General features: G+C 38.4%; 1 protein-coding gene across 8 annotated transcripts in view; it reads right to left on the reverse strand.

The window, feature by feature from the left end:
• LOC138675454 (protocadherin gamma-A4-like) overlaps positions 1-27,917 on the reverse strand; it is a 732,953-nt gene that overhangs the window by 380,612 nt on the left and 324,424 nt on the right. The window contains exon 1 of one of the 8 annotated variants that reach the window (XM_069763691.1): positions 9,200-11,760. The exons of the other annotated variants lie outside the window; for them this stretch is intronic. Coding sequence (XP_069619792.1) covers positions 9,200-11,584 — 2,385 coding nt within the window. The 5' untranslated portion in view covers positions 11,585-11,760. Of the gene's footprint in view, positions 1-9,199; positions 11,761-27,917 lie in introns of those variants that run through there. 8 annotated transcript variants of the gene reach the window in all.

Raw genomic sequence — 27,917 nt, forward strand, 5'->3', positions numbered from 1 at the left:
TTCCTTTTAGAAAGTTTGTCCCATGCATATATAATGGAAGAGAAAATAGGGTGTTTAATGTGAATATTGTTGCTTCTGTTTAGAATATGGTTGAAGACTAATTCTTTGGGAGATTTATTATGATTGTGGGAAATTTCTAGATCAAGCCAATTTGGATAGTCCTCTTGCATGAACCAATATTGGCTCTGCTTTATAAGGTTCGATAAGTATAAGGCGGTTATATTGGGTAGGCCTATACCCCCAAATTCTTTGCACTTATATAATATGTTTGTGGGTATTCGGGCCCTTTTTTTATTCCAGATGAACAAATTAATTGTGGACTGTATACTGGTTAGATAAGATATGTTGACTTTTAGGGGGAGTGTTCTTAGTATATAAGAGATTTTTGGGATGATAAAAATTTTGATAACCAATATTCTACCCCACCATGATAGGTCTTTTGTACCAAAGAAATTAAGGTCATTGTTAATTGTCTCTAAGAGTTTGTCCAGATTTTTCTTCATTATTGCCTCTAGGTTTTTTGAGATGATCGTGCCTAGATATTCTAAGTCCCCCTCTGACCAGCTTAGTGAAGATTAGTGTTGAGCATTCCGATGCCGCAAGTATCGGGTATCGGCCGATACTTGCGGTATCGGAATTCCGATACCGAGATCCGATACTTTTGTGGTATCGGGTATCGGTATCGGATACATAGAGATGTGTAAAATAAAGAATTAAAATAAAAAATATTGATATATTTACCTCTCCGGCGGCCCCTGGACTCAGCGCGGGTAACCGGCAGGCTTCGTTATTCAAAATCAGTGCTTTTAGGACCTGAGAATCACGTCCCGGCTTCTGATTGGTCGCGGGCCGCCCATGTGACCGCCACGCGACCAATCACAAGCCGCGACGTCACCGCAAGCTATTAACGCGCTCATTTTTAAAAATGAGTGCGTTAATGGCTTTCAAAGACGTAGCGGCTTGTGATTGGTCGCGTGGCCACGACCAATCACAAGCCGCGACGTCACCGCAAGCTATTAATGCGCTCATTTTTAAAAATGAGCGCGTTAATGGCTTTCAAAGACGTAGCGGCTTGTGATTGGTCGCGTGGCCGCGACCAATCACAAGCCGCGACGTCACCGCAAGCTATTAACGCGCTCATTTTTGAAAAATGAGCGCGTTAATGACTTTCAAAGACGTAGCGGCTTGTGATTGGTCGCGGCCACACGACCAATCACAAGCCGCGACGTCACCGCAAGCTATTAACGCGCTCATTTTTAAAAATGAGCGCGTTAATGGCTTTCAAAGACGTAGCGGCTTGTGATTGGTCGCGTGGCCGCGACCAATCACAAGCCGCGACGTCACCGCAAGCTATTAATGCGCTCATTTTTAAAAATGAGCGCGTTAATGGCTTTCAAAGACGTAGCGGCTTGTGATTGGTCGCGTGGCCGCGACCAATCACAAGCCGCGACGTCACCGCAAGCTATTAACGCGCTCATTTTTGAAAAATGAGCGCGTTAATGACTTTCAAAGACGTAGCGGCTTGTGATTGGTCGCGGCCACGCGACCAATCACAAGCCGCGACGTCACCGCAAGCTATTAACGCGCTCATTTTTAAAAATGAGCGCGTTAATGGCTTTCAAAGACGTAGCGGCTTGTGATTGGTCGCGTGGCCGAGACCAATCACAAGCCGCGACGTCACCGCAAGCTATTAACGCGCTCATTTTTAAAAATGAGCGCGTTAATGGCTTTCAAAGACGTAGCGGCTTGTGATTGGTCGCGTGGCCGCGACCAATCACAAGCCGCGACGTCACCGCAAGCTATTAACGCGCTCATTTTTAAAAATGAGCGCGTTAATGACTTTCAAAGACGTAGCGGCTTGTGATTGGTCGCGGCCACGCGACCAATCACAAGCCGCTACGTCTTTGAAAGTCATTAACGCGCTCATTTTTAAAAATGAGCGCGTTAATAGCTTGCGGTGACGTCGCGGCTTGTGATTGGTCGCGTGGCGGTCACATGGGCGGCCCGCGACCAATCAGAAGCCGGGACGTGATTCTCAGGTCCTAAAAGCGCTGATTTTGAACAAAGAAGCCTGCCGGTTACCCGCGCTGAGTTCAGGGGCCGCCGCAGAGGTAAATATATCAATATTTTTTATTTTAATTCTTTATTTTACACATCCCTATGGATCCCAGGGCCTGAAGGAGAGTTTCCTCTCCTTCAGACCCTGGGAACCATGAGAATACCTTCCGATACTTGATGTCCCATTGACTTGTATTGGTATCGGATATCGGTATCGGCGATATCCGATATTTTTCGGGTATCGGCCGATACTATCCGATACCGATACTTTCAAGTATCGGACGGTATCGCTCAACACTAGTGAAGATATGTTCTCAATTTTCTTTGTTTCTAAGTCGCTCAAATAAAATGGCAAGATTTTTTATTTATTTTCGTTAATCTTAAAAAAGGAAATATTTGAGAAAGTTTTAAGGGGTTTTTGCAGTTCTGTGATTGATTCGTAAGGATCAGTCAGGGTAAATATCAGGTCGTCGGCAAAAAGGCCAATCTTATACTGACGTGTTTGTGTTTTCAAACCTTTTATGTTATTGTTTTGTCTGATCGATTGCGCCAATGGTTCCATTGACAGTATAAAAAGAAGTGGAGAAAGGGGGCAACCTTGTCTTGTACCATTTGATATGTCAAATAGTGCAGAAGAATAATTGTTAGTATATATTCTGGTTTTTGGCCTAGAGTAAAGTGCCATGATGCTGTTAATATATTTTTCATTAAAACCAAATTTACTTAGAACTGATGTTAGATAGAGCCAATTTAGGCGGTCAAAAGCCTTTTCGGCGTCTAAAGTTATAATTACCGTTGGCAATTTAGAGGAGTGTATCAGCTTGATTGAATTAATTAGTCTTCTAGTGCCATCTGTCGCTTGACAACCTTTGATAAAACCGATCTGATCCTTATTTATCAATGATGGTAGGTAGGATTTGAGCCTATTCGCTATTAATTTGGAGTAAATCTTCAAATCTGCATTTATGAGGGAAATTGGTCTGTAATTATTTACAAGAGTCAGGTCGGAATTGTGTTTGGGGATCAATATTATTGTGGATTCTAACATTTCTTCTGGGAAATTTCCTGAGGAACCAGCTATATTAAAGATTTTTTGTAAGTGTGGGGAAAGTATTTTGGTGAAGGATTTGTAGTATTCATTCCCGAAATCCGTCCGGGCCTGGTGATTTAAAATCTTTGAGTTGAAGAATGGTCTTTTCAATTTCTTCTTGGGAGAATGGGGAAGTTAGGTTTTCTAAATCGTCATGGGTCAGTTTGGGGAGTTCAATTGTGGACAAGAATTTTTCAATGTCAGAGGTATTGGGTTTTGGGGTAGAAGTTTGTGACTGTAAATTGTATAATTTATTATAAAAATCAGCGAAGGAATTAGCTATGTCTTGAGGATGAGATACCGTTATTCCATTTTGTTTTTTTTATTTTGTTGATCCTATTTGATTGTCTAGTCTTTTTCAATCTATTAACCATGTATCGTGTTGGCTTATTTATTGAAGAGTATTGCTTCATTTTGGAGTTTTTGACCATGGTATGGTATGATGAAAATATGATTCTTTTGAGATCCTGCCTGAGTTTTAGTAAATCAATTTTGATTTGTGTAGAGGGGGAATTTAAATTTATTTGCTCGTTTTCCTTGTCTTTTATTTTGTTTTGAAGGTCCTCAATCTGAGTCCTAAATTTTCTTTTCCTTTTGGCAGAGATCTGTATCATGGTACCTCTTATAACTGCCTTATGGGTGCACCAATTTATGAATGGGGTTGTATCTGTAGGAGAGTTTTCTGTAAAATAATTTATTAATGATTTTTCTATTGGTAATCTATATTCAGGGTGGTGTAACAGATTAGAGTCACATTTCCATAATTAATTTTTGTTAATTGTGTGGCCTATTTGTACTTCAGCTGATACTGGAGAGTGGTCCGAGAAGGTTTTCCTTTCTATATTAATTCTATGGAACTTGGGAAGTGTAAAAATGTCTGATAAAATTAAGTCAATACGTGACGCTAATTGGTGAGGGTCAGAAAAATGGGAGAATTCAATTGATGTGGTGTTAAGACACCTAAAGATGTCAAATAATTCGTTATGATGGATCCAGTTGTCTAAATTGTTTGGTCTGTATCTATTTGGGGTGAAGGAGTCCATATTTGCGTTTGGGACCAGATTGAAATCTCCCAGCCAAATCATGGCACCTCTCTTAACTGACATGACTTTTTTTATTTATTTTGTTCTGACAGCACTTTTCCAAGCAATAAATGTTGTATTTTTTTCTAACAAAGAAAAATGTTCAAAATAAAAAAAACCACCCAGTGCTTTCAGACCTCAATTAATGCAAAGAAAACAAGTTCATAATCATTTCTAAACAACAATACTAATGTTTTAACTCAGGAAGAGTTCAGAAATCAATATTTTGTGGAATAACCATGAATTTTAATCACAGCTTTCATGCGTCTTGGCATGCTTTCCACCAGTCTTTCACACTGCTTCCGGAGCAAACATGTAAGCAGTTCTTCTTTGTTTGATGGCTTGGGACTATCCATTGTCCTCTTGATTACATTCCAAAGGTTTTCAATGGTGCTCAGGTCTGGAGATTGGGCTGCCCATGACCGGGTTTTGATGTGGTGGTCTCTTAATTTTTGCCAGAGCTGTAAAATAGATTGTTGGCCACATATAACAAGATCGGCATGTCCATCACATATTCATCTGGTGATTATGGTTGTTAATAAAATCCTAGGCAGTCAGAAGTTGATATCTATCATAGTTCTCTTATCAGCTGCTACCCTTGGGAAAGTTAAAATTGGAGGTGAAAAGATCATGTTTGTGGAAAAATATGATTTTTTAATTTTACAGCTCTACATTCTAAACTTTTGTGAAGCCCTCGGGGGTTCAAAGTTTTTACCACACATCTTGTGTCATTTGTAGGGGGTTACTACTGTTTAGGAGCATCATGGTCTCTCCAAACGCAACACGGCATCCTATCTCAATTTCAGCCAATTTTGCGTTGAAAAAGTCAAACGGTGCTCCTTCCCTTCCAAGCTCTGCTATGCACCCAAACAGTGGTTCCCCCCCAAATATGTTGTATCAGCGTACTCAGGACAAACTGTTCAATAACTTTTGTGGTCGAATTTCTCTTGTTACCTTTGGGAAAATTAAAAAAATTAGATCTGAAGTAATTTTTTGGTGAAGAACAGTTAAAAGTTCATTTTTTTAAACATTCCAATAATTCCTGTGAAGCACCATAAGGGTTAATAAACTTCCTGAACGTGGTTTTGTGCACTCTGAGGGGTGCAATTTTAACAATGGTGTCACTTTTGAGTATTTTCTACCGTATAGACCCCTCAAAGTGACTTCAAATGTTATGTGGTCCCTAAAATAAAAGGGGTTGTAAAAATGACAAATCAGTGGTCAATTTTTAACCCTTATAACTCCCTAACAAAAATACACTTTGGTTCCAAAATTGTGCTGATGTAAAGCAGACATGTTGGAAATGTTACTTATTAAGTTTTTTTTGTGCCATATTTGTGTGATTTAAGGGCATGGAAATCCAAAGTTGGAAAATAAGTGCACATCATATTAAATAAATTTTACCACTATCATAAAGTACAATATGTCACTAAAAAACTATGTCAGAATCACCGGGATCCATGGAAGTGTTCCAGAGTTATTACCTCATAAATGGACAGTGGTCAGAATTGTAAACATTGGCTTGATCATTAACATGCAAACCACCCTTTGGGGTAAAGGGGTTAATTTTTTCCAGAGCTCTATATAAATATATATTCAAATTGCCTCTTTAATTCAATTTGCATATTTCATTTTTCAGACAGAAGGATCTGCACAAGCCTACATCCACAGAAGATCTGTTGTCAGTTCTCCAAAATGTTTGGAACAACACCCTAGTTAAGTTTGATCAAAAACTGTGCAAGCATACCTACAAAAATTGATGTTTTTTTCTGCTTTGAAAACAAAAGACAGGGACCCAAAATATTGGTTTGATTCATGTTTCTCTTTTGTTCATTCACTTTGCAATTTGCTAAATTATAAAAATAAACTTGTTAACACTTCTCTATTTACAGTATTATTAGATTACATAATGTTTTACACATTTGCCTAAATCTCTAGTAAAGTACGGTAAAGTACTAGTCTAATCTAGTCTAGTTTAGTATCTCGGGTATATATTCCTCAAGGGTTATTCCCATCTTTGTGGATGGGTATTGTTAGATAGTGCTAGTAAAAAAAGCACTTTTGCACTTTACGTATTATTACAATTTAGCAAATATTATGAGACAATAGCACTTTTCTTTTGTTTACAGCCTAGGAGGCTTACTATGCTGCTGTCTACCAGTGATGGCTGAACAAGGGCAGCACTTACAAGCACTTTTCTACTGTGCTTGTAAACTCTTTAACTGATGTTGGGCTTGATCGCAGGCTAAGCTGCTAACTTCTACTCCTTGCCAGCTTCACGTCACTGCTTTTGACATAGACAGCAGTGGTGAAAGGTCTTGTAGGTCTTGACCGCCATTTTTTTTAACATAATGTGCCATAATGGTTAAAAAAGTTGTAATGCTCACATCATTATTCATCTCTCCGGCCCATCTGGTCCTTTCACACTCTCCATGGACTTACAGGTGTCATGGAGGATTCTGCGCAGGTGTGTGGGAGATCAACGGCATCATTCCACCTGTGCAGAACTCTCCATGTGCCATGACACCTAGTAGTAACGATTTCATCTATTTTTTACATATTACATTTATTGTTCTCTGCAAACAGGTGAATTCCAGTTTTGTCTGGTCCGCTCATCTCCAATGGACATCAGTTTTAAAAACCCATCACAGTATCCATTGAACGTATATGATGGGAGCTTTTCCCAATGTATATGTTAAATGCAGACCATTAACTCAGCATGAACATATGCAATCTGTATTTGATTCATGCACGAAAAACAAGCTATGATATGTCAGTGCTATAAGGTAATGAAAAGCATATGATCATTTTCATTAAATTCTCACTAATAAAATAGGTTGAGAGCAGGAGACCCCATCTCTATTACACTGTTGTGTCTTAACAGGGCAAAAATACAAAGATTGTCAAAAAGGGACAATAATAAGCTTTGACGGTTCAACTGTTCAAATACCATGAATATCTGAACAAAGAAAATACAAAAAAATTTAGAAAATATCCAACAATAAATGTATCAGTAAATCAAAATATTTAATCAACAGATAAAAAATACAACACTGATGTTTCTATACATAATAATGATCTACTAAAAAAAAAAAAAAAAACTTCCACCACTCACACAGCCATGAAGGTAAATGATAAAATTATTTCTGCAGCATCCACCACAAGAGCCAACTAAGGACAGATTAATTCTGACTCTATTAACCGAGCAGCACATTTGTATCACCAAGGCGCAGACTCATTTATGTGTTTACATCAGTTTCCTGGCATAAAAAACTTTGATAAGTCATATCATTTTTGCATAATGCAAATCTGTGGAAGAATTTTGCAACTTTTGTTATTTTTAGGCCAGTCATGGCCAACTTCACCAAAGTGGGTAGAGTATGGGTGGAACCGAATTTATCATATGTTATGTATAACTTATGCTAGAAATGTTACTTCAGTCCACTCCAGTTTTAATAAATTAGTCCCTAAGTACCTGTACTCACCCTAATTTAATAATTTTGAGAAGCATTGCGGCTTTAAGTCTCCTCACCTCGACATGCTTAACATGTCACTCTCCGCAAGGAGAAACAATGCTTCTTGGATCTCCGAACTCTACAATGCTATTTTAAAATGCTAATCAAAATCAAAATTCTGTTTGAAGGAGCAAAAATATTTCCCAGGCTATGTACAACTTTGCACATTATTTTTATTGTCCATTCGCTTCCTAAATGTGAGGTTAGAAAACTTTCTATCTCGTCATCATTAAATGTTTCCACTACTTTGCTGTTGCAGAGTCTCTGTGTCCCCAGCTAGATATTTAGCAAAAATGTTATAAGTTTATTAGAGCTTCTGTTCAGTTCCCATTGAACTCTCTGCACTCCTTCTCCCTTCTCTTAGTGTTAGGCTGGATTCTCACATCTAGGTATAATGGTACAAGCACATACCATGACACACCATAGAGCCACAACTTTCCTGATCAAAACTCAACAGACACATAAATGCCTGAGTTTGGGTCAGGAGAACTGCCGCCACTCTGTGTCCATTTCACTTGGATGTGTGAATCTCAGCTTAGAGACAGTAGGCAAGGAAGTAGTTGTACTCTGATATGCATAATGTGAGCAGAAGAAAAAGCATCTAGAGTCTCGGGGAGGGCAGTGAAATCAGGCTGTAGAAAAAAGTAAAGTAAAGGAAATAAGTTCAGGATAGAATCAGTGCTAATCTATAAGATAATGAAAACAGTACCACCCTGGGTGCTTAAAAACTAACATCCATCTTGTATTACTGTGAGAGAAACTCCAAAGTGAGTGAAAATTAAATCTTGAATCAAGCTGCAAACTGTATATCAGGGAACTTTGTTGGATAAATCTTTAAAAGAATGAAGGAATGAAGCTCGTATAGTGAAACAGCACTATTTTATTAAATGAAGGTTATCACTAACGTGACTAAAAATGTCAGTTTTAGCATATAAAAGATGTCCATAGCCTTTGAAAAATTAATATTAACACTACTCAAGGAAATAATAAACTTTTTATTATATCTTATTACTGATAAATCTTCTTCTTGCTCCTCTTGGACTGATCTTTCATATGACAAACTCTGCATTCAGTGAAGATACCTTTTCATATTACTGAGACTGTGTAATTATTGTTTCAGGAGAACTTGCTGCAGAATGTCTCTGCTTCTAGTTGTTTTCTCATTATCACCACTACCCTCTCTATAAAACTATATGAACTTCATCTCCCATCTCCTTTCTCAGTAATCTGAATTGTGTACAGATTTTGTATATTTTATTCATTCATTGTGAGTGAACAATCAGTAAAGTGGAGAAAGAAGCAGATTTTATGTGATAAAATAAATTGCAAAGTGCTCTTCATTTTTATGTGTACTATTGATTTATGAAATACAAATTGGAACAATGATTGCTCTCTAAGTAGCAGTAAATGTTATTACAATTATTTTGATGATTTTATAGCAAGCCTCCTCTTACCTGATTAGTGCTAGCGGCTGGTAAGCTGCCTGGTGGTGGATCATTTACCATTGCTGAGTCTTCGGTGTCTATGAGATTCTCTGTGGGGACGTTCTGCACTGGTTTCAGATAAGCGATTTCATTCTGCTTGGAGTCCAGAGTCACACACACATCATATGAGAATGGGAAAGGTAAACTGGTATCACTGATCTCAGAAGGACATCCCAGGGTGAACTGAGGATACACGTTTCTATTGAAAGCATCAAAGGATGTTGGACTGTGAGTTTTTCGGCATTTAGCGATGACTGTGATTAACACTGTGACAATGAATAACAGAGAGATCAGGCCTATAGCTACTACAAGGTGGAATGTGGTATTGGAGACAGTTGCTGAGTTATTGGGTTGACGTCTTATTTCTGGCACAACTTGCTGAAAATTGTCAGCCACAACTAAGTTCAAAGTGACTGTAGATGACAGAGATGGGGCTCCATTATCCTTCACCAGAACCACAAGTTTTTGTCTTAAAGACTCTGTATCTGGAAGATCTCGTCCAATCAATATTTCCCCGGTATATTGGCCAATGGTGAATAATGAAGGATCGGGAACTTGCAGTAAGTGGTAGGAGAGCCAGGCGTTGTGTCCAGAGTCAGCGTCCACTGCAATCACTTTGGTGACTAGATAACCTTTCTCAGCAGATTGAGGAATAAACTCAAATAATGCTGATCCCTCAGTGTCTGGTGATGGGTAGAGGATCTTCGGAGCATTATCATTCTTATCAATGATACATATTCTCACTGTGACATTACTGCTTAGAGGAGGAGATCCACTGTCTTTAGCCATCACCTGGAACTGAAATTCCCGCAACTGTTCATAGTCAAATGATCTCTGGGCATAAATTACCCCAGTCATTGAGTTTATGGAGACATACGAAGACACTGGGATGTCATCAATATTGCAACTAATAATAGAATAGGTTAATTTGGCATTATCATTAATATCATTATCTAATGCATGGACATTATGTACTGAGGTCCCTTGTGGGTTGTTTTCTTGTACGTAGATAATATAACTTCCTTTCTTAAAGGCAGGTGGATTATCATTCACATCAGAGATAATCAGGTGAACAGTTTGATTGGTGGAGAGCTGAGGAGATCCATTATCAATAGCAGTAATGGTTATGTTATAATAAGACATCTTCTCTCTATCAACATTTGCTGTAGAAACCAGTTTATGATAATTAGCAGAGGATGAAATTAATTGAAAAGGGATATTTTCAGAGATTTCACAGATAACCTCACCATTCTGTCCACTGTCTAAATCATGAACATAAATTAACGCAATAATTGTAGATGGTGGCGAATCCTCTGGAATTGTGGCCGAGAAGGATGTGACAGTAATTTCAGGAGCGTTGTCATTCTCATCTGTAATATCTATGATAATCTTGCAGTGATCCGCGAGGCCACCGCTATCTTTAGCTTCTACATTTAGCTCATATCTATTCGCAACCTCATAATCAATGTCTCCATTTACATAAATATTCCCATTTACAGGATCTAGATGAACAGTTGAGTACAGAATTTCAGAAACGTCTTGAATTGAATACGTTATTTGTGCATTCAAACCTTCATCTTCATCAACCGCACTCAGCTGGAGAACAAGAAAGCCTACAGGAGCATTTTCACTTAAACTTACTTTATAGGTGTCCTTGTCAAATTTGGGAAAATTATCATTGACATCTAAGACAATGACTTTTACGACGGTGGTGCCTGTTTTCGGAGGCTTTCCCCCATCTTGAGCAGATAAAATCATTTCATAAGCATCTTGTCTTTCCCTGTCCAGTGGCTTTTCAAGAATCAGTTCAGGTGATTTAATTCCTTCATTATTAACTCTCACTCCCAAGGAGAAGTATTCACTTTTATCAATCTTATAGTCTTGGACAGAGTTATTGCCTAAATCTGGATCATGCGCATGAAGTAAGTTTAGACGAACCCCAGGTAAAGCAGATTCACTAATCCCTATGTCAAAATAAGTTTTTGAAAAACTTGGCACATTGTCATTTACATCTTGTATTTCCACTTTAATGGTATATAGATGCAAAGGGTTTTCAATCACAGCCTCAAAATTTAATAAACAAGTTTGCTTCATTCCACATATTTCTTCTCTGTCTATTCGTTGTGCAATGTACAAATCTCCATTTTCTAAATTCACATTAAAAAATTGCATTTTCCCACGTGAGACAATATGAAATTTCCTTGATGATAATTCCTTTACATTCAGTCCTAGATCCTTTGCTATATTACCTACTGCAGTGCCTTGCTTCATTTCTTCAACTATTGAGTAATGAAGCTGAGAAACAACATGATGAAATTCAAAGGAAAGAAAAATAAACATTACCTTCCACACCATGTTTCTGATTGTGCCAATAATATCCTCTACGTCCGTTGTAAATCAATGTATTTGCAGCTTCTTTTATAAGCAACCACAAAATTGGAAAATAAATTTACATTATTTGAAATTCTAGAATAATCCAAGAGGCAAAGAATTGGAACAATCCTGTCTTGTGTATTGTCTTTCAGATATGTGAATGATTTTGTAGTAGGAATCCTGATTTTTACAGTTCAATTTTCTATACGTGGTCAAACAGCAGCACTTAGAGTCTGCTAACAGAATTGCAGGACATTTTTTAGTCTATGATTAGCAAAATATTTGGTTTATTTTTAACCTATTAGCTACATTACAATTTTTTTCTAATTTATTAAAATTAAATACAAGATAGACTAATTTAGAACATATAATTTCATTTAAAGGTCATATCTCCATATTGATAATACGACATGAATATGGGCACAGAAAAAAGTCCAACAACCAGAGTATATTTAACCCCCAAAAATATTTATTAATATATTAAAATAAACAGAGTTAAAATAGAACACAATGTTGCTAGGAAATCTGAGGCTCTACACTCAATATTTCATTATTAACCATAATTACCGCTTTGTAAGGTATATAGTAGTGGTTTTAACAGTTAATATGGAATTATACTAGTGATTAGATCTAAAAGAATTTCCTTCCTTTAACCCACGCATATTAATGTATTAAATATTAAGAAGGTCAGAGCCCGTTAAAAAGTGGCAAGTACAATTAGAAACTAACGGCATACCTCACAACTTTGAAAATTAGGAAAGAGGAACACAAACTGGAGCATGAGTAGCACACCACAGCAATTTGTACTTTACACTTCCCTAACCTCGCTGAGCCTTTTATTTCAACTCACACAGACATATTGCTTTTAGTCAAGCTTATAAGTGTTTCCGTACAGTATGATACTACTTTCATGGGCCCACAGTTCTAGCAGCACACACTTCAGTGCCCTAACAGTGCACATTACACACTATATGATGCTGTCTTGCCACAGTATGTCATAGTCTTCAACACACAATATGATGTCCCAACATTCCTCCTACAAAGTATAATAAATAGTCCCAAACACAGTATTATGCTCCTCCATACAGCAAAATGTCTCCCATCTCCCCAACACAGAATTATGCCCCCACAGATTCATCACACAGTATAATGCTACCACAGTCCCTCACATAGTATATGTATCCCCATGGTCCCCTCACATTATGATGTCCCCACAGTCCCCCCATACACTATAAAACCTTCTTAAGTACAATTGAGGTCTGGACAGTCCCCAACCTCTCAGGACATTGGGACAGCTCCCTAATTTCGGGACTGTCCCACTGGATCTGTGACAGCTGGGAAATTTGGCAATCAGTGTGCTCCAGTGATCCCAGACAGCTCCATTCTAAACACTGTACATGTTCAGGCATCACTGCTGCTCCCCAGTATTGGTTGGTCCCCTAGATAATGAGTTCTTAACTATGAAAAATATGATTTTGGCTATCAGGGAAATGGAGGGGAATTTTAAGCAATGGCAAATTACAAAACCACATATTTTATCAAGTAATTTTTAACAATACCCCCCAATTAAAATGGGAATAACCCTTTAATTGTTTGCTCTAACATGTAAATGTCTAGACAGAAACTAAAAATACTTTAGTACTAAACAGTATTTATATTAATTAGGATAATAAACCAAATCTTTATTCTTGTAATTTATCTGAAATGCTGAAATTATTTCTATACTTAATAAAGACTAAAATGAAAAAAAAAAAATCCTATTCATCATTCTGTGGCTGCATGTAATGTGCAAGTCACGTATTGCCCCGTCAAAATTTAGTTACAGTTTAGTGCATAGCAAACACGTGTGCATCTTATACATTCATCAAGAGTAGTTAAACAACAGATTGTAAAGTTACAGAATGTAGGCAGGCACAAAAACTTCCCACACAGAATTCTAAGGGCATTCTTATTTCTGATACATTTTAGACATGCAATTTATAACATTTATTTTAAAAGAACCTGTCATCAGCGTTTTATACCCCAATGGTGCGGTTGTAAAGGTTTAATGCTGTTTTAATCCTTATTTTTTTAAATCCATTTTGCTGTGTTAGTTGACATTGTATGCTACTCTGTTGCATGTGCAGTGGGCGGGCACTGCACTTTAAGCTCTCCTGCCTCTCTTCCTATTGCCCGCCCACTGCTTGTTTTCTGTCTATGTCAGATAGGTCACTGAGACATGAGTGACCTATCAGTGAGAGACAAGAGGTAGGCAATGAATGGGGAAGAGGGAGACAGTCAGGAGATGTGTAAGTGCAATGTCCAGCTACACTGCGCTTGCAACTCAATAGCATACAATTTCACGCTTACAACTCATTAGCATATAATTTCTACTTTAGATTTTTCTAAAACAGAAAAAAATCATTAACGCATCTTTTCATACATTCCATTAATTTTGGAGTATAAAACCATGATGACAAGTTCTATTTTCTCATAGAATGTTAGAGTTGGAAGGGACCACAAGGGTTATTGTGTCCAACCCCCTGCTCAATGCAGCTCATATTAGATATATTATTATATTATATTAGATTAGATATTTATTCAGATATAACACACAGGGGCTGACTTGTCAAAGTATGAAAAGTATGAACATTTTTGCAAAATGCAAAGTTGACAAAATTAGTTGTTTTCACGCCAGTTCCAATCAGCTTCGATGACATGGGCAGAGCAGGGACATAGCAGCACCCACCTGCCAAATTCATCATAAGTTACACCACTTTTGTGGCGTAACATAAGCTAGTTATGAAATAGCACTTTTGACAAGGAGCAATGAGACGTGCTCCACAGAGACCCATTAAATTGATTAAGTGACATGTTAGGGCTGGCGGAATGCACCAAGTAAATATAATGATAGTAAAGGTGCGTTCGCAGTCCGGGGTCCACCGTGCTGGAGTGGAACCTGCTGCTAGTTAATGGCGGCACTATATAGCGGTACTACGCCAGAATAGACATGGGTTCCGTCACCCGGTCTTTATAGGAGCAAACTCTGTTGCTTCACAGAGTCACAGGAAATAAAGGTAACGCTGTGCCCTGTTAGCAGTTACAGGGAGCAGCAAATGGATACTAGTGGGATCCTTGCAATTCACCCCCACTATGCTGGTGATTGATCCCGCTCTGACCCTCGGTGGCTTTTGAGCCCGAGCCTGAGGACGCCCTGAGTCAGATGCTGGGATCAAGCGGGAGTTCCCACCCTACACTGACGGATTGTCAGGAGAAGCTGGAGATAGCCGCCCTGCACCACACTGGCGGTCACTGCTGGTTAGACGCAGTATAGATTGTGCCTGGTGCTGTATGGCACTATCTGGCACTAGACAGATCCAAGATTCGCGAACATTCATCAACTCTAGGGATGGGAATGATTCGGAGCTTTCACTAGAACAGGCATACATCCACACACACACAATTACTGATATATACTAGTGCATGGCCATGCGGCCATGCAAACCTTTTATAGAGGAAGCTCTCCGGGACCTTCCTAGTGGTCCAATAGGAGCTGCCACAGGACCTGAGCATGTGACCCCCAAACTCCAATGAGAGGTTGTCCCTTGGGCATGCTCAGTAGAGGAAAATCAGGACTTAGTCCCAGGGACGTCTGCTCGCTGCTGATCAGTGCTGGTTACAATGGCTGAGCCTGGAATATCAGCAGTAACTAAGTGCACAGTATCTGCCTGAGCCAGACGCTGGGACCGATGTCTCTGCTGAGCAGGCTCCACTGCGGCTAGAGAAGAATGGGAGACTGCAGCGGAGGTGGTTCGAGATTCCCCATGCAGTGGCAAGAACTCGACACCTAACATGACATGCACATCATAATGAATTGCGGCACATTTTAAAACACCATTCTTAACAGGCCCTTAATGTTATAGCACCTGGCATCACTGGTCAGTTTCTTAGCCAATACTGTGAATAGACTCTTTAGCTAATGCCTTCTTATTAGACAACTGGTTTTGGGGATCTTTTTCAATCAAGATTTCTATATTTAATGTTCACATTTTTTTAAATGTTATCTTTGTATAAAGCTAGTTAAAGAGTCGATATTGACTTTTAGGATTGCTGCTTCCAATAGGCGGAGCTAAAGTTCTAATTCTCTGAAGAGACAATTTTCAGAAGATTGCAGCAATTTTTATTTTAACTCAGAAATCTCTCTATCCATATTGGCAGTTATTTCTATTTTGTAATAATTTGGAGATGATGATACTAGATGAAAAGGCAATTTTTCAGAAATATGACAAAATACCTTCCCATTGTCTCCAGTATCCAAATCATGCACATTAATTAGAGCTACTACTGTACCGTGTGGGGAGTCTTCTGGAATTTCAGTATTAAGCGATGTTATTTTTATTTCTGGTGGATTGTCATTAATGGCAATAATTTGTATTGATACCTTACAATGAGCAACAAGACCATCACCATCCTTAACTTCCACTGTAAACTTGTACTCCTCTGTCATTTCAAAATCTAACTTTCATATTAAAGAAATATTCCCATCTATGTGGTCCACGGCAAACACTTTCTGGAACATTTCCAAACAAATATGTTATTTAGGCATTGGAGCCTTCATCTTCATCCATGGCACCAAGATGCAGAACCATAAACCCAATTGGTGAATTTTCTTTTAAAGTTATCTGGTACATATCTTTACTAAACTTTGGAAAGTTATCATTTACATCATGAACTGAAATTTTTATAAAAGCAGTTCCAGTTCTTGTAGGTTGTCCACCATCTATAGCTGTTAAAATTAATTGGTGATGATTTTGTTTCTCTCTGTCCAGAGATTTTTCCAGAATTAGTTCTGGATATTTAAAGCCATCGGTGATTTTTTCTTCTAACATGAAGAACTCATTGTCACTGATTTGGTATTTTTGAACAGAATTAGTTCCTATGTCAGAATCTTGTGCATCTTCTAGAACAAGTCGAACTCCAGGCAAAGCCCATTCTCTGATCACTATGTCAAAACTGTCCTTTAAAAAATTTGGAGCACTGTCATTAACATCTTGAATTTTCACCTTAGCAGTAAATAATTATAAAGGGTTTTCAATTACAGCCTCAAAACTTATCAAGCAAGTCTGATTAATTCCACAAATAACTTCTCTGTCTATTTTTTCTGCAATACATATGTCACCAGTTTCTAACTTAACATTGAAATGTTGCTTTTTACCTCTGAAGACAATATGGAATTTTCTTAGAGATAAAACCTCTTCTCATCCTCTGCTGTTTGTGCTGGAAACTTTGGTCATCTCAAGCTGTGTTCGGGCTTACAGCATTCATGGGGCCAGGAGGTTTCTGTGCATGAGCAGAAAGGGCACGCCACAAGTCATCATGATGAAATGACCTCACGGGCGTACACAGAATCCTCTAGGCCTCTTGATAGCTGGAAATCGGCAACAGCATGAGAGGCCACAAGGAATCCAGCCGATACGGTGATGATCAGAATATGTGATGTGGACCAAATGGCTGGCTGTGAGTAGCTGAGGGTCCTAAGAGGCAAACGTAAGGTGAGTATAAGGATTTTTTTTTATATTTTTTACATAGTACATTTATTATGCTCAAAGGTCTGAAAAGATTCAAGAGGATAATAAGGGGCATTAAATTTGCAGAGAATAACTTTTGGGCAAATTGAGATTCTCAGGAAAATCCACACAAGTGAATTAGAATTTTGTCTGATCCGCTTATTTCTAGTGGGCATCCTTAAAATTAGAAGCTGAAAATCACATTTATCATTTTATAGCATAGAAACAAAATATACATTATTTAATACTTCTATAGTTCAATTATAAAATAATTATTTATTGAAAAGTAGGAATTTATTGCAGGATTATGTGCAAAGCTATTGAATGCCATTACAACATGTATTTTTTGTTAATATAAGCTTATTTCATAAGTGCTGCATATTTATGGAAATAGTAATATTGTTTTTTAAAATCATATATGCCCTGGCATCAAGAGAGGTTTAAGATATACTCAAATCTGTAAGGAAAGACAAACATGGATCCTTTGTTGACAGAAACTTATGTCATGGTAAATGGACTCTGTTCTGCTGATTTAGACTTTATTTTGACAAGAACCAAATGGGGCTCAGTCAGTGGGAAGTGGCAGACAGGAAGTGGATGTGCCATTTTGAGAAAGGAGAATGAGTGCTGCAAGAGACAGGATGCGTGGATCTTCATCCAACGTAATCCTTGTGACCTAACCACTCCAGGAGACTCAGATCTTGGAGCTAACCATATACAGTATGTAGGACCGCAGCTGTGGAAAAAGTGTACACAATGCCATATTGAATTTTTCTTAGGTGAATTACATATAGGGTGGGAGCAAAGGGAAATTTAGAGTTTTTTCTGCTAAGCTCTTGAACTGCTGTGCTGCGCCACCAATAGGTCATCTTTGATAACCATTTGATTGTTCCTGTGTCCTAGATAAACTTATCAGCTACCATACTAGGCAGGGTTATAGTTAAGGTACCGTCACACTCAGCAACTTTCCAACGATCACTACCAGCGATACGACCTGGCTGTGATCATTGGAAAGTCCTTGTGTGGTCACTGGAGAGCTGTCACACAGACAGCTCTCCAGCGACCAACGATGCCGAAGTCCCCAGGTAACCAGGGTAAACATTGGGTTACTAAGTGCAGGGCCGCGCTTAGTAACCCGATGTTTACCCTGGTTACCATTGTAAATGTAAAAAAAAAAAAAAAACACTACATACTGATGTCACCGCTGTGCTCTGCTTTACGGCTGGCCGGCGCTGACACATGATGCAGGAGGAGTGCAGGGAAGCGGACGTCGGGGGACGTGACAGGCACCGGAATGTGAGTATGTGTTTTTTACATTTACAATGGTAACCAGGGTAAACATCGGGTTACTAAGCGCGGCCCTGCACTTAGTAACCCAATATTTACCCTGGTTACCAGTGAACACATCGCTGGATCGGCGTCACACACGCCGATTCAGCGATGTCAGTGGGTGATCCAGCGACGAAATAAAGTTCTGGCCTTCTAGCTCCGACCAGCGATGTCACAGCAGGATCCTGATCGCTGCTGCGTGTCAAACACAACGAGATCGCTATCCAGGACGCTGCAACGTCACGGATCGCTATCGTTATCATTGTAATGTTGTTCAGTGTGAAGGTACCTTTAGGCAAATTATGCATCAACAAAAACTAAATCTCCGAGCACTCACAAATACTCAGAGACCGCCCGAGCGTGCTTGGGAAAACCCGAGCCATGAGTATACTCGTTCATCACTACACTTTAGTCTAAGGAGTTGTGCAGTACAGTGGTACTAGTTAGTATTGCATTGACTGGGTGTATGACAATCTATTTTGGTTCATACTCTTGTTATTGGAAAAGAGTATATCCAAGTACATTAGTAAAAATTCTTTTGGCAAGTTTGGGTGTCGGTTTTCCTTGTTCAAGGTTTTGCTATATCTTGGGGAGCCCACCCCGGTACACGGTCTACACAATGATAAAGTTACTATATTCTTATTAGAATTATAGTTACATCTATCTTTCAAATAAAAGTTAAGTTAGTCAAACAAACTTCAGTTTATATATACATTGATTGTTACTAATATAATACTTCAGAAAAATACAGAAAGCAACTTGTAGCTGTAATCATCATTATCAATAGCATTGCATTGGCTTTAATATATGTATATTCATTGTATTCACTTCACTTGCTTATATAGAGCACCATCATATTACACAGCACTTTACCGACATCATCATTACTGTCGTCATTGGGACTCAAAATCCAAATTCCCTATCAGTATGTCTTTGGAGTGTGGGATTAAACCAAAGAGCCAGAGTAAACAGGTAGAACATACAAGCTTCTTACACATGTTGTCCTTGGTGGAACTTGAAATCAGGACCCCGGTGCAGCAAGGCTATAATGCCAACCAATGAGCTACCCACCTGTCTATATCTGGGGGGAAATATAATATAATATATTATATATGACCAATTCTATAAAACTGACAGAGATAGTGTAGCTGGCTGAGTACAATGCTCAGCTATTACTATCAGTCTCATAGATTTTGAAAGCAGTGTTAGTCATCATGTATGACCACTATTCTATTGCAATGGAGGACACTGGACCCCTATTTTTGTGATTCGTGAGGGTCCCAGAAATTAGAACCCCTCCTATTTAGTAACTATCTCCTAGACTGTATATTCCTACAAACACAAGCACTTCTCTATTACTGTTTGTTCTCTGTATTTGTAGGCTAAAACAGATCAGTCTTGTCAATTATTTAGGATTTCTAAGTACATTTTTTACAATATTGGTATAATTCAACCTGTACAATTTGTAAATGCTTCTTGAGAGCAAATATTGTGTTCCTTAATTACACATATGGAATACACTATTTCTCCATATTGGGAGTCATTTTTTGTTTTATCTGACAAAAAAAATCCACTACAATGTGTACACTCTATAAATCAAAGCTATGCCTGAATTATGTAGTACTATGGAAGTATTGCAGGATTTCCAATATTGCAAAACTGCAGAGAAACGAAAGTTCTAACACTGAAAATAATAAAAATCAAATAGAATAGATACAAAAGTTACCCTGACGTAATGTACGTTTTCGATTATTGACGCAGTCTTCGCCATTGTGTAACATGGTCATCATTTTTGGTAATTCAAGTGAAAATAAAATATCTGATCATTCAACACACATTCGATTTGCATCAAATCAATTTGATAATCTCTAATAAACACATTTCTAGATAACAGTGCAGAAGAATCAGTAATCTGGTATTCATGAAGGCCAAAGGCCATTAAATAATTTAAAAATACATCAATTCCAAGTGACTATAAATACGTTTTGTTACTTTAATGTATTATTTCTTAATATTTATCAAGATACAATGACATGAGATAATAATAATCATAATTTGTTCAATCTAAATACCTGCTGATCAGTATTGCTTGTAGGCAAGTCAGGGTTTACAGAACTATCCACTGCTGTTGAATCGTCAGTGTCTATGAGATTCTCTGTGGGAACGTTCTGCACTGGTTTCAGATAAGCGATTTCATTCTGCTTGGAGTCCAGAGTCACACACACATCATATGAGAATGGGAAAGGTAAACTGGTATCACTGATCTCAGAAGGACATCCCAGGGTGAACTGAGGATACACGTTTCTACTGTAAGCTCCATATGTAGTCGGGGTGTTGTCTTTTCGGCATTTGTAGATGACTGTGATGATAACAGTTATAATGAATAGACAAGAAATCATAGCTATGGATATGACTAGATAGAAAGTTACAGGAGATTTAGTATCTGAATTAGTCGGTTGTCTTCTTATTTCTGGCACAATTTGCTGAAAATTCTCAGCCACAACTAAACTCAAGGTGACTGTAGATGACAAAGATGGGGCTCCATTATCCTTCACCAGGACCACAAGTTTTTGTCTTAAATTATCCGCATCTTGAAAATCTCTCACAATCTTTACTTCTCCAGTATATTGGCCAATTCCAAATAATGAAGGATCGGGAACTTGTAGTAAGTGATAGGAGAGCCAGGCGTTGTGTCCAGAGTCAGCGTCCACTGCAATCACTTTGGTGACTAGATAACCTTTCTCAGCAGAGTGAGGAATAAACTCAAATAATGCTGATCCCTCAGTGTCTGGTGATGGGTAGAGGATCTTCGGAGCATTATCATTCTTATCAATGATACATATCCTCACTGTGACATTACTGCTTAGAAGAGGAGATCCACTGTCTTTAGCCATCACCTGGAACTGAAATTCCCGCAACTGTTCATAGTCAAAGGATCTCTGGGCGTAGAGAACTCCAGTCATTGAGTTTATGGAAACATATGAAGATACCGGAATATTGTCTACATTGCTGCTTACAAGAGTGTAAGAAATTATTCCATTTTCGTCTTGATCAAAATCTGAAGCAAGAATGTTTTGTATTGATGTCCCAGGCTGATTATTTTCCATAATGTAGACAACATAGTTTGTTCGCTCAAAAATTGGAGCGTTGTCATTGACATCTGAAATAATCAGCGGAATGGTTTTGTTGGTGGACAGAGGAGGAGATCCTTTATCGGTACAGTGAATTGTAACATTATACAGAGAATTCCTCTCTCGATCCATGCTAGATGCAGTTACAAGTTTATAGAATTTGCTAGATGATGGTAACAGTTGAAAATCCTTTATGTCTGAAATATGACAAATACCATCACCATTCATCCCAGAATCCTGGTCAAGGACATTAATTATGGCTATGACGGTACCAGGTGGAGAATCTTCTGGAATAGTTGTTGCCAGAATGGTAACTGTTATATGTGGAACATTATCATTCACATCGATCACTTGTATTGATACCTTGCAATTTGTAACATGACCTCCACCGTCTTTCGCTTCAACAGTCATTTCATAACTGTCTGATGCCTCATAATCCAAATTTCCTATTATTGTAATATCTCCTTTTAAAGAGTCTATGAAAAATACTTGATCCGCATTTTTAGATATATGGATAAAGGAATAAGACACTAAGCCATTTGTACCTTCATCTTCATCAGTTGCATTTAAATGGACAACTAGAAATCCAACAGGTGCGTTCTCAGGTAATCTTATCTGGTAGGTGTCTTTCATAAATTCTGGAAAGTTGTCATTCACATCTTGAACTGTGATCTTAATTATGGCAGTGCCAGTTTTAGGAGGTTTACCCCCATCATAAGCAGTTAAGATGAACTCATAGAAACTCTCCTTTTCTCTGTCTAATGACTTTTCTAGTATTATTTCTGGATATTTAATTCCATCCTTAGTGTTTTTTTCTTGAACAGTAAAGTATTCATTAGCAGGAAGAGTATAAGTTTGAATAGAGTTGATACCTATATCTGGATCATCTGCATTTCCTAATGGAAAATGTACTCCTGGTAGAGAAGACTCACTGATGCCTATATCAAAATATTTCTTAGAAAATGTTGGGGCGTTATCATTCACATCCTGGATTTCTACTGTAATTGTATAAAAGGTCAGAGGATTTTCAATCACAGCTTCTAGATTCAAAAAGCAGATGAGTTTAGATCCACATAATGCTTCTCTATCAATTCTATCTGATACAATTAAATCTCCATGCTCCAAACGAATGCTGAAAAATTGCTTTGTATCATGAGAAACAATTTGGAATTTTCTAAGTGCAAGTTCTTTAACATTTAATCCAAGGTCTTTCGCCACGTTCCCGACTACAGATCCCCTTTTAAGCTCTTCAGGTATTGAGTATTGCAATTGGCCTGAGATATTCTTGATGCAAAACAAAGATAAACAGAACAATACTTGCCATATCCCTGTCCATTGTGTCCCTCTGAGTCCGGTTTTCTTGCTCATAGTTAGAAATGTAAGTCCTTCTTTTAAAAAATCTGAAGAAAGCAGAATTGAAATTCCCAAAGATTCATGAGAGGTAGGTAAATAGTAGGTGTACTGAATGCAGGATATTCTAGAGCTCTGTGCTGTGAGGCTGCGTTAGCTCCATCATTCAGGTTGAATAGGAAATATTACAGTCTTAAGGCGGCACTCAGAGTTCATATTGAGGTACTGCAAGCAACTGGCTGAAAAGCTTGCCCTGCTTTTATAAATACATATATTTTGAAATTTTAACTATTTGTATTTTCTTTTTTAATTATTTTAAAGTATAGTACTCCATTTATGATTTATTACTTTCACTATCATCATTAATAACATTTTACATAACTACAAATAGCCTTCTTAAAGTTTTTCAACATTCAAACATAAGTATAATCATTATTATTGCAAAAATTAATCCCAACATCCCCTAAGCAAGTCCAGATGTACTGTTATATACTTTAGCCTGTAATGTGTCTCATCATAGCTTCATTAGAAATGTATCTATCTTCTGGGCAGGACAAAGTTTCTCTCTTCAGCATCTGTTGCATGGAAAATCAGTTAGTTGCTCCATATCACTATCAAGCTACACCAATACCTACTATTCTAGGACTATTGGACTCGTGACCCCGACTAGAACTACTGAATGTAGTCATTCTGACTACTGACTTGTTTTCGTTTATTTTTAGAGTTTCATTTGTGGTTATTTATTAATAATTATATTTTTTTAATGTATTATTATTGTGAGATCCAACAGTTCCTGGAGATTCGCCTTTTGTGGTGTTGGTTGCTGCATCGCCTTCGCCGCCATCGTTATCTGTTGTGGATACATTTCTGGGACGTTTTGAAGATTTTTTGCAAAAATTATAGCATTATTGCTATATTCATGCATATTGCCCATTTGATGATAAAAAAAATATTTTTTCTAGCCGTAAACTATAACTAATAACATCAAGCTGTATGCAAATATATCCCCCAAAAAATTGCTGCTTCACACTATACAGTACAAAATAATCGAATAATATGACAATAAAATGTTGCATCTGCTATATACTTGTATGAGTTTTTTGAGCTCTTATGTCTGCATGTGTTCTCTTTGTCTCTTCAGCTGAACTGAAAGTAAACTTACGATCCAGACTACTGTCTACTGCTAGGACCAGAGAAAAACAACACCCTTCTTTAGCATAATATAAGAGCCTACAGTATTACAAACAAGCTCTTTTCAGTTCAGCATTACACAGTAATAGAACCAGGTAACACAAGGAAAATGTGAAAAGTTGACATCTGAATTGAACTACAGGTACCATTACACAAAACGACTTACCAACGATCACGACCAGCGATACGACCTGGCCGTGATCGTTGGTAAGTCGTGTGGTCGCTGGGGAGCTGTCACACAGACAGCTCTCTCCAGCGACCAACGATCAGGGGAAAGACTTCGGCATCGTTGAAACTGTCTTCAACGATGCCGAAGTCCCCGGGTAACCAGGGTAAACATCGGGTTACTAAGTGCAGGGCTGCGCTTAGTAGCCCGATATTTACCCTGGTTACCATTGTAAAAGTTAAAAAAAAACACTACATACTTACATTCTGATGTCTGTCACGTCCCCCGCCGTCAGCTTCCCTGCACTGACTGTGTCAGCAGCGGCCGTAAAGCAGAGCACAGCGGTGACATCACCGCTGTGCTCTGCTTTACGGCTGGTGGCGCTGACAGTCAGTGCAGGGAAGCTGACAGCGGGGGACGTGATAGACATCAGAATGTAAGTATGTACTGGTTTCTTTTTTACTTTTACAATGGTAACCAGGGTAAATATCAGATTACTAAGCGTGGCCCTGCACTTAGTAACCCGATGTTTACCCTGGTTATAAGTGAACACATCGCTGGATTGGCGTCATACATGCCGATCCAGCGATGACAGCGGGTGATCAGCGACCAAAAAAAGGTCCTGATCATTCCCCACGACCAACGATCTCCCAGCAGGGGCCTGATCATTGGTCGCTGTCACACATAAGGAGATCGTTAGCGAGATCGTTGCTACGTCACAAAAAAGCGTGACATTGCAACAATATCGTTAACGATATCGTTATGTGTGAAGGTACCTTACATCTATATGAACATCAGGGTAAATAAGATACAGTGGAAAAAATTATGCACAAAACTTTACAGCAACATTTAGTGACAAAAGGACAGCAAAATATAGTAGATAATCAAAATGACTATCTTTAGTAGTTAAAGGTAAATTTTGAAAAAACGCGCAATTTTTTCACCAAGATTATTTATTGTCACAAAATCTTTTTTCACATCCTATTTGAGGAAAAGTCACCGAGTCTCAAGCCGGAATTCCGAAAAATGTAGCCACAGAAGAGAACTAAAAAGTGCAAGTAGTCAAAATGACTATACCAGTAGTCCTAGTGTTAAAGTGGTTGTCTAGTGAATCTCTTTTTCCCTGGTATGATCGCTGCTGTATTCTAATAGGACGCATGCCAAAGCAGCAATATGGCATCAAGCTGATATAGTCTGACAGGACATCTTACTAAGACAATTAAGACCAACTTGGATTAGGGAGGTTACCCAATTTTAGAAGAAAGAGGTACCAGAAAACCCCTCAAAGGGGTTTTCTTATTGTATTAAATTACTTGGTTAAACAGCATGAAAATAAGAAAGTTTGCAACTGTCTTGCTTTTTTATCTTCTTTTATTCTAATGCATTAAAATCTTTTAACTTATAAAGTGTACAGACCTTTTACAAAGAGATTGACCACCAGCCTAACCAAGTATGCCTAGTAGCTACATTCCATAATAGTAGTTAACTCCTAAAATCCCAGCCAACTTTATCTAGCCAACTGATCTCTATACAGCAGTAAAGGTACCTTCACACATAACGATATTGTTAACGATATCGTTGCTATTTGTGACGTAGCAACGATATCGTTAATGAAATCGCTATGTGTGACAGCGACCAACGATCAGGCCCCTGCTGGGAGATCGTTGGTCGCTGAAGAAAGTCCAGAACTTTATTTCGTCGCTGGACTCCCTGGAGACATCGCTGGATCGGCGTGTGTGACACCGATCCAGCGATGTCTTCACTGGTAACCAGGGTAAACATCGGGTAACTAAGCGCAGGGCCGCGCTTAGTAACCCGATGTTTACCCTGGATACCATGCTAAAAGTTAAAAAAACAAACACTAGATACTTACCTACAGCCGTCTGTCCTCCAGCGCTGTGCTCTGCACTCCTCCTGTACTGTCTGTGAGCCGGAAAGCAGAGCGGTGACGTCACCGCTCTGCTTTCCGGCTCCCAGACAGTACAGGAGGATAGCAGAGAAGCAGAGCGCAGCGCTGGAGGACAGACGGCTGTAGGTAAGTATCTAGTGTTTGTTTTTTTTAACTTTTAGCATGGTAACCAGGGTAAACATCGGGTTACTAAGCGCGGCCCTGCGCTTAGTTACCCGATGTTTACCCTGGTTACCGGCATCGTTGGTCGCTGGAGAGCGGTCTGTGTGACAGCTCTCCAGCGACCAAACAGCGACGCTGCAGCGATCCGGATCGTTGTCGGTATCGCTGCAGCGTCGCTTAATGTGAAGGGGCCTTAAGCTGTTCACCTTCCTCTAGCTCACTCTTGACCAAAGTGCTCATGACCAAGGTGCTCTTATCAGTCTTGTAGATTCATAGTACCCCTGTCACCAGCATAGACAGTTTCCAAAATAGTCTCCTAATCACGCTCTCATTTTATTCAGCCATACTTGCTCAAATGCTCTGTTATCTCTACATGCAAATATAGTGATAGTGTAGACTCAGAACAAAAACTGACAGATCATTAATGCGGTGTAGAAGGACAATGCTACTGACCACAATTGTTACTGTAGGAGAAGTGCAATGAAGTAAGGAGACTCCAGAGCTCTGAGCAGCTCAAGAGGCAAAGAAAACATACTTCTTTAAAAATATATTCTTCATTTTCCTATACCCAATCCCAACTCCTTTGCTAACCTCTGTTATATTAATAGTCAACGCAGCCTTACAACTACTCCATTATCAGCAGCTAGCACACAGGTTCCATTTGTATTGTAGGGAATATAAAAGACAGGGCAACCCATATACAAAATGTTTAGCACTTTCCTTTTATGTAGATTTCTATAAATGTATATTTTCTGTTTCTACATTCACCAATTGGGTGGATACTAGATCCTGCATCTCTCTAGATGCCTCCTCATACTTCATCTTATTTTTACTCCCATTTTTGATTTTTAATTAAAATACTAAGTGAGAATCTGAAAATACATTTAACTCTTTTCCCTCATCATTGGCCTCTATTTATTGTTTTATAAAAAGATATTTAAGTGACTAAGGAATCGAAGGTATTTATAGAGACCCTACAGACTGTTGTAGGGTGGAAAAGATGCTATGAAAATGCTTATAAAACTTTTAAAAGTATAAAGCTTACAAACATATCTAGTTGATTATAAAAAAATATACTATTAAAGAAACTTTAACACAAGCAACACATATGTTAGTGTTAAAGATGAGTGAATAAATTTGAGTGTAATTCAATTTTACAGAAATTTGAAAAATTTGCATTTGCCAAAATGCAGATTTTTTTATGACTTGATTCAGCAGAATGGTAGCCACTGGCCACTATTTTTCGAATTTGTTTAAGGTCATGCAAATAGATGAATATTTTCATTGTTTTTATAGCTTAAGGTAGACTTAAGTCAATTGATTTCAACCTAAAGCCTAACATGTTGATCGAGAGGAAGGCAAAATCCCCAGGGAGCAGACATTATTAGATCAATAATAGGGGAAAAATTCTTTCTCGACTCCACATTTGGTAATCAGACTAGTTCACTGAATGAAAAGTTATAAAATCCTATTATATTCACCTTTCGGGTCCCTGTGCTCCACAGTGCTATTGGTCTGATCTTCATCTCAT

This window comes from Ranitomeya imitator, chromosome 4 (genome assembly GCF_032444005.1).
Source record: "Ranitomeya imitator isolate aRanImi1 chromosome 4, aRanImi1.pri, whole genome shotgun sequence".
Classification (NCBI taxonomy): Eukaryota; Metazoa; Chordata; class Amphibia; order Anura; family Dendrobatidae; genus Ranitomeya; species Ranitomeya imitator.